The sequence below is a fragment of the Bison bison genome, unplaced genomic scaffold, assembly GCF_000754665.1.
Source record: "Bison bison bison isolate TAMUID 2011002044 unplaced genomic scaffold, Bison_UMD1.0 scf7180017857978, whole genome shotgun sequence".
NCBI classification, from domain to species: Eukaryota; Metazoa; Chordata; class Mammalia; order Artiodactyla; family Bovidae; genus Bison; species Bison bison.
Window position 1 is genome coordinate 21,612 of NW_011488551.1, and position 8,841 is coordinate 30,452.

The 8,841-nt window shown below is 36.0% G+C and overlaps 1 protein-coding gene across 1 annotated transcript in view; it reads left to right on the forward strand.

Moving 5' to 3' along the window:
• The window catches only part of LOC105004215 (long-chain fatty acid transport protein 6-like), a 14,543-nt gene extending 11,382 nt beyond the window's left edge, over positions 1 to 3,161 (forward strand). Inside the window, exon 6 of the mRNA XM_010861753.1 lies at positions 2,592 to 3,161. Within this exon, the coding sequence (XP_010860055.1) occupies positions 2,592 to 2,768 (177 nt within the window). The 3' untranslated portion in view covers positions 2,769 to 3,161. The remainder of the gene's footprint in view (positions 1 to 2,591) is intronic.
• Positions 3,162 to 8,841: the final 5,680 nt, after the last annotated feature.

The following is an 8,841-nucleotide window of genomic DNA, read 5'->3' on the forward strand; positions in this document are numbered from 1 at the left end:
CAAGATGTGAACAATTCCACTACCACAATGCTCCCTCTTGTTACCCTCTTATAATTCCACCCAGCTCTCTTCTGTCCCTCCCATCTTGCCCCAGAAGAATATATTTTAATGGAGTAGAAAGTTGATGGATCAAATAATATTTTAAACATGTACCTCCAAGGGCAACTTAAAATTCACGATCGTTAATCAGAAGAAATATTTTGGGCACAAGACTCCTCCAAAGATTAAATCAGTCTTGTACAAATTTAGAAGATATTTTAGAATCATTAAACACCTAAAACACATGATCCATGAGTTTTATGTTTATTATAGTATTTGATATAATGTCATGCATAGTGCATGATAGTTGGCAGCACAATTATTTAATAAATAAATAAATAATTTAATAAATAAATTAATAAATGATCTGATCTAAGTAATGCAAAAGTATAAGTTACATCTGGCAAAATGAATAGGATGACTATCTTATTAAAATTTTATTTAGCACATATTTTAAAAGGATCTTTTTGCCAATGAATGTACAAAAAATTTTTAAATGTGATATTACTCATTATGGCCAAGATGCAGTTAAACCGGTCCTTTCAGTCTGCTTGTGGAAGAACAAATTGCTATCATCACTCTAGAAAACAATTTGGTAAATGTGTGATCACACTCTTAGAATCTGCATATATTTTGATTTTGTAATTTCAGTTCCAAAAATTTACTCTTAGGACATAACTAAAGATGCACAAATGTTATGTATAAAATGTTATTCTTTATAGTAGTAAATTTTTTTTTCTGTTCTCTTTAAGTTCAATAACAAGTGTAAGGTTAATTAGCATATTATAATTAGAGGAACTCTTATGAAACCATTAAATTGTGATATTTTGATGAAAATTACCTAATCTGGAGAAAAATATCTAGTATAATGTTTTTGTTATTTTTTAAAAAAAGGCAGAACATCAAATTTTATGTAGTGAACTTCTAGTTTTCTAAAAGAGAAAAAATAATATATGTTTCTACACAGTTACATCTAATTCTGTGATGACAGTGCAGGATAGGGGATGAGATTAGAGAAGAAGGTTCAAAGAGAAGTAGATTTAGTAGAATTAGCTCATCAGATCAGATCAGTCGCTTAGTCATGTCCGACTCTTTGCAACCCCATGAATCGCAGCACACCAGGCCTCCCTGTCCATCACCAACTCCCGGAGTTCACTCAGACTCACGTCCATCGAGTCAGTGATGCTCATAAGGATGTGTAAAAATGGCCAAACTACTCATAGAACCTGTGAGTTATATGGACCCTACATGTTATCTGACTTAAAACAAGGTTGCTTCTTTATGCCTGAAACTACCACACAGATCCTTTAAAGTCCTTGTCGCCTTTAAATTCCTTAAAGCAAAGATTCGTAAGCTTTCTAGATCCATAGCACCTTAGTAATTATTTCATAGCACTCTTGGGTCAAAACCTACAGCCTCCCTGTGGCGTCTGTCTGCAATGCGGAAGACCCAAGTTCAGTCCCTGGGTTGGGAAGATCCCCTGGAGAAGGAAATGGCAACCCACTCCAGTATTCTTGCCTGGAAAATCCCATGGACGGAGGAACCTAGTGGGCTACAGTCTATAGGGTCACAAAGAGTTGGACATGACTGAGCGACTTCACTTGGGTCAAAAGAAATACCTAAGCATTCATTTATTCAGTAGTTAGGACAAAGTAAAATAAATATTTAGGTCTAATAAATTAGTTGCTATTTTTAAAGATAATGCATATAAGTGGAAAGAAAATGCTTTTATTTCATATTTAAATAATCAAATGTATTAAGGAGATGTTACGTTGGGTATTACACAGCTCCTCAAATTTTGGAGTTACATTATATTGAACAGGACCAGACTAATTCCATACTCCACATTGATTTTTGGTTATGCTTGCTTTTTATGATAGCAACCACTGAAAACCCTATTTCCCAGAGACATGGCATGATGGGAAAAAATGTATCACAAACTAATATTGCAACTGTGAACTGTGAACTGTGAACCTCGAGCCAGTAGTTTTCTATGTGATATCAGATGTCACTGGATTTACCTTGAAAAATTTAAATATCCCATGGAGACCCTGGCAAGTCACTGAGGTACCATGAAGCACCTCGGTGTATAGTTTGGGAACCCAAGTTTTAGATTATTTCTTATACTCTCTGGTTCTTTCAGGATTATTCCTTGTGGAATAGATTGCTGTCTTTTGTAACTTTTATCTCCTTACAGTCTAGAAGCATTCTTTGTACATGATATTGTATTGATGTTGGACTGGAGAGATAAATCTATATGTTTTAGACATGTTTGTAATCAGTTGTAATCAATTAGTAACTATATTCATATTTCTTATATATTGAATGAAGTTTACAGGAAAATCAAGGTAAAGATTTAAGTGTTCTAAAGAGCACTTAGAATTAAAAAATCTAAAAAATTTTAGTGTTAAATTATTAGTAGTAAAAATAGAGATGCTTACTGGACATAAAAATGTTATAATTAAATATTATGCTCTGTATTGTTGAATATTTTATTTGTATATTATAGGTAATGTTAAATGATTCCACTAATCCAGGTCATTGCTTTATAGGAAAAGATGGAAGCAACAGGAACATTCAAACTACAGAAGTTTCAGTTGGTGGAAGAAGGATTTAGTCCACTGAAAATTTCTGACCCACTTTACTTCATGGATAACTTGAAAAAATCATATATTCCCTTGACCAAAGAAATTTATGATCAGATAATATTAGGGAAGATTAAACTTTAAGATGTTTTTATATATGGGATTTTCATATGCTGCTTAGGAGGAATGAGAGGAGAGTGATTCTTTAATATGAAAAGGGGAACTGACATTAATTATGCATGTGCTGTATTTCCTTAATATGAAACCATTTTTCCTTAAGTAATAATTTACATTTGTCTCAATTGATAACAAACTTCAGTTGATTATTCCTTTTATCTATTTGGGGATCCAGTGCATAAGTAAATATCTGCCTTAAAGTTTTTAAATAATAAATAAGTGGTTAACAATTTAGACACATGCTAAAAATGTACATATTAATATTTAAAATCTAGTTTTGAGTGAAGGGTTGAATTTTACTCAAATATTTGATTTTTATGTGCCCTGTCTTACAACTCAATAAAGCTATCCTTATTGTGAGTTTTGAGGTTTTGTTTTGATGTTTTTAATTGTAAATTTTCATTCAAAGGAAGGTAACTGACTAAATGCATGCATTCCTGTATCCCCTTTCCTAAATTCACATGAAGAGGCTAGAAGAAATGTAAAAATATGAAACAATAAAGCAGGAAAACTGGTAAGCCCCAAGCATTTAGGAATTTGGGGAAGATATATAAATGGGATCAAGTTGATGCTAAAATCCAACAGAGCTATTCTGGTGGCGGTTTAGTTGCTAAGTCATGTCCAGCTCTTGCGACCCCACAAACTGAGCCCACTAGGCTCCTCTGTCCATGGGATTTTCCAGGCAAGAATACTGGAGTGGGTTGCCATTTCCTTCTCCAGGGGATCTTCTGGACCCAGGAATCAAACCCAGGTCTCCTGCAATGCAGGCTGACTCCTGCATTGCAGGCAGATTCTTTACTGACCGAGCTACGAGGTAAACCCTCAACAGAGCTATAGAAACCACTAACAGTACAGGGAAATGATAGACTAGAATAGGACCCATGTGTTAACACCAAGATCAGATGCATAAAGGCTTGAATGTGAACAGGTTTTCTGAGTAGTTAACCAGGAAATGTTTCACAAGAGTTGTGTAATAATCACAGTGGTACTTATCTCCATCTGAAAGCACCAGGCTCCAGTGTTTGCCTGAAGCCAAAAGCAGGTGAAAGACTCTCTTATCAAAATAAGCTAACTTCCTCAGGAGTGGGTGGTGGAGCTGGTCTTAAAATACTGTATAGCACAGGGAACTCTGCTCAGTGTTATGTGGCAGCTTGTATGGGAGGGGTGTTAGGGGGAGAATGAATACTTGTACATGTATGGCTGAGTCCCTTTGCTGTCCACTTGTAACTCTCGCAACATTGTTAATCAGCTAAACTCCAGTACAAAACGAAGTTAAAAAAGAAGAAGAAGAAAAAAAGCAGGCCTAGCAGGCAACTTCTTTGCCCATAAACCTAATTCTGTGTACAACCAGAAGGAAAGTTAGCTTTGCATTCTGTTGCTTCCCCATGCTAAACGTTTATTTTGGCTGGAAGAGAAGTTGCAGATAGTTCCTTTTTGGCATTGTTAGAAAAATGTATATATTATAAAGGTAAAATATTTTTTTAATGTAAAGATTAATCATAAGTAGCATATAAACAAAGGTCACACTTTCTAATGATTTAATGAAAGAGAAAATAATGTCAACTTTGAAAAAATCCATAATTTTAAGAGAAAAATTTTAAATCAGTAGGAATAGAAAAAGTTAAATAAATCTAAGGGTATCCATGCTCTTACTATGTAAATGAAAATGGATTATTGTCTTTATTAAAAATTTATTAAGTAAATGAAATTTTATTTAGTTTTTGTATTGGTTATCTGACTGTTATTTACCTTTCCCATTAAAAAACTGTTTTGCTTTTATGTTTATATTTTTAACTTTAGATTAAAATGCTATAACTTTGAATGAATTTTTTTTATACTAATTCATAGCTCCTTAAAATCTTTGAAGACTAGATTGAGAGACAAGATGGTGGAGTAGAAGAACATGAGCTCTCCTCTTCTTGTAGAAACACCAAAATACAACTAACTGCTGACTAACCATCAACAAAAAGACAGTGGGATCTACCAAAAAAGATGTCCTACATCCAAAGACAAAGAATAAGCCACAACAAGATGGAAGGAGAGGTGCAACCATGATAAAATCAAATCCCATACATGCCATGTGAGCAACCCACAAACTGGAAAATAATTATTACACAGAAGTTTTCCCACAAGATTAAAAGCTCTGATCCCTACAGCAGGCTTCCTATACTGGGAGTGGTGGGGGGCAAGGAGTGGTCTGTCAATGGGAGGAGGAACCCCCAGAGGATCTGGCTCTGGTGGTCAGTGGAGTTGGAGCTCAGGAATTCCACAGGACAGGGGGAAACAAAACACTTTTGGAAGATGGATACAAAGTCTCATGCACACCAAAGCCCAGGGGAAAAAGCAGCAACTTCATAAGAAACTGGAGCATTCCTATCTGCTAGTATTGGAGGATCTTCTGAGAAGGTGCAGGTTGGAGGGTGGCATGGGGGGCGGGTGCAGTTCACTGCTGGGACAAAGACAGTGGCAGCAATAATTCTGGAGAGTACTCATTAGTGTGAATCCTTTTGAAGATCATCATTTTCTTATCAAGATGTAATGCCACACAGCAGTCTGTAGGCTCCAGTGTTGGGACTCGTCAGGTTAAATAACCAATAGGGAGAGAACACAGCCCTACCCATCAGCAAACAGGTTGCTTAAAGTCTTCATCAGCACTCAGCTACTCAATAAATAAGCTCCCTGACACAGCCCTGCCCACCAGTGGGACAAGACCCAACTTCACCCACCACTGGGCTGTAACCAGTCCCTCCCACCAGGAAACCTGCACAAACCTCTTAGACAGCCTCATCCAGCAGAGGGCAGACACCTGAAGCAAGGAAAACTACAACTCTGCAGCCTGCAGAACAAAAATCTCAGTCATAGAATGTCACATAAAATGAGACAGCAGAGGAAGATGTCCTAGATGAAGGAACAAGGTAAAATCCCAGAGCAACTAAATGAAGTAGAGGTAAGCAATCTACTGGAAAAAGAATTCAGCATAATGATAATGAAGATGACCCAAAATTTCACAAGAAGAATAGAGGAGCAGATTGAGAAGATAAAAGAAATATTTAACAAAGACCTAAAGAACAAACAGAGAAGAACAATACAATAACTGAAATGAAAAATACACTAGAACAAATCAATAGCAAAGTAACAGAGGCAGGAGAATGGATAAGGAACCTGTAAGACAGAATGGTAGAATTTGCTGCTATGTAACAGAATAAAGCAAAAAGAATGATTAGAAGCAAAGAAAGTCTAAGAGACCTATGTCAGGCTGTGTCAGTTCAGTTCAGTTCAGTTGCTCAGTCATGTCTGACTCTTTGTGACCCCAATAAATGCACCTAAATTTGCATTAAAGGGGTCCCAGAAGGAAAAGAGAGAGAGAGAAAGGAACTGAGAAGGTGTTTGAAGAGATAGTAGCCAGAAACTTCCCCAACATGGGAAATTAAACAGTCACCCACGTCCACAAAGCACAGAGAATCCCAGGAAGGATAAACCCAAGGAGGAGCATGCAAGACACATAGCAATCAAGGTGACAAAAATTAAAGACGAAGAAAAAACATTAAAAGCAATGTATAATGTATAAAAGAATTCCCATAAGGTTACCAGCTGATTTCTTAGCAGAAGCTCTGTAGGCTGAAAGGGAAGGGCACAATATATTTAAAGTGATGGAAAGATAGAACAACCAAGAATAATCTACCAAGCAAGGCTCTCATTCAGACTTGACAAAGAAATCAAAAAGGTTATAGACAAGCAAAAGCTAAGAGAATTCAGCACCACCAGACCAGTTTTGCAACAAGTACTAAAGGAAGTTCTCTAGGTGAAAAAGAAAATGCACAAGTAGAAACAAGAAAATTATGAATGGAAAAGCTCACTGGTGAAGACAATCATATAGTAAAGGTAGGAAATAATTCATACACAAGTATGATATCAAAACCAGCAATTATGAGGACAGCACAAATGCAGAATATTGGAAATGCATTTGAAGTGGAAAGACCAGCCACTTAAAACAATCTTGGCTATATATAGACTGTTTTATCAAAATCCCATGGTAACAACAAATTGAAAATCTACAATGGATACACACAGAAAATAAAAAAAGAATCCAAACATAATACTAAAGTTAGTCATGAGATCACAAGAGAAGAGAACAAAGGAGGACGGGAAGAAAAAAGACCTATAAAAAATACATCCAAAACAATGAACAAAATGGCAATAAGAAAATACATACCAATAATGGTCTTAAAGAGATTAAGTGCTCCAACCAAGAGAGATAGACTGACTTAATGGATATATAAATTAGACCTGTATGTATGCTACCTACAAGAGACCCAGTTTAGATCTAGGAAGACATACAGACTGAAAGTGAGGAGATGGAAAAAAGTATTCTATGAAAATGAAAATCAAAAGAAAACTGGACTGGTAATACTCACATCCAACAAAATGTATTTGGAAATAAAGACTGTTATGAGAGACAAAGAAGGAAACTGCATAATAATCAAGGGATCAACCCAAGAAGAAGATTAACAATATTAATAAGTATGTACATAGTATTTCAATATTTAAGGCAGATACAAACAGCCATAAAAGGACAAATCAACAGTAACACAGCCAGTGTGGGGGCTTTAACACTTTCATCAGTGGGCAGATCATCTGGATAGAAAATCAATAAGGAAACACTGGCTTTAAATGACACATTAAGCCAGATGGAAGTAATTGAAATTTAAAGAGCATTCCATCCCAAAGCATCAGAATACACATTCTTCTCAAGTGCGCATGAAACATTCTCCAGGCTTGATCACATGCTGCACAGCAAAGTGAGCCTTGGTAAAATTAAGAAAATTGAAATCATACGAGACATCATTTCCTACCACAACTCTATGAGATTAGAAATCAACTACAAGAAAAAAAAAACAACTAAAAAACACAAACATGGGGCAGCTAAAGAGTATGGAAGAACTGATGCTGAAGCTCCAATACTTTGACCACCTGATGCAAAGAACTAACTCATTGGAAAAGACCCTGATGCTAGGAAAGATTAAAGGCAGGAGGAGAAGGGGATGACAACCAGATGGCTGGATGGCGTCACTGACTAGTTAGACATGAGTTTGAGCAAGCTCTGGGAGTTAGTGAGGGACAGGGAAGCTTGGTGTGCTGCAGTCCACGGGCTCACAAAGGGTCAGACATGACCGAACGACTGAACTGAGCTGAACTAAACAACCAATAGATTACTGAAGAAATCAAAGAGGAAATCAAAAAATACCTAGAGACAGATGAAAATGAAAACACGTGATATAAAACCTGTGGGACAAAAGCAAAAGCCGTTCTGAGAGGGAAGTTTATAGCAATACAATCTTAAATTATTTACTTAATAATTTACTTGAATTATTTACTTAAATCTCAGCAAATAAAAATCTCAAATCAACAACCTTAACCTTACACCTAAAGCGACTAGAGAAAAATAACAAAACGCAAAATTAGTAGAAGGAAAGGAATTATAAAGATTAGAGCAGAAATGATTGAAATAGAGATGAATAAAACAACACAAAATATCAATGAAACTGAAGGCTGGTTCTTTGAAAAGATAGATAAAATTGATAAACCTTTAGCCAGACTCATCAAGAAAAAGAGGTAAAGAGCTCATATCAATAAAGTTAGAAACTAAGAAGAAATTACAATGGACACCATGGAAATACAAAGGATCAAAAGAGACTATTCAAGTGGTGCAGTGGTGAATAATCCACCTGCCAATGCAGGAAACACGGGAGATGCAGGTTTGATCCTTGGATTGGGAAGATCTCATGAGAAGGAAAAGGCAGCTCACTCCAGTATTCTTGCCTGGGAAGTGGACAGAGGAGTCTGGTGGGCTGCAATCCATAGATCAGAAAGGGCTGGACATGACTTAGTGACTAAACAAAAGCAAAATGCAAATAATAATTATAGCACAGACAATGTGAAATTCAGTGGAAAAATTATAGATATTTATGAAGCACTAGGAGAGAAATCTTAAAGTTCTTTACAAATTAGGAAACTACAACTTAAAATAAGGATGAGATAT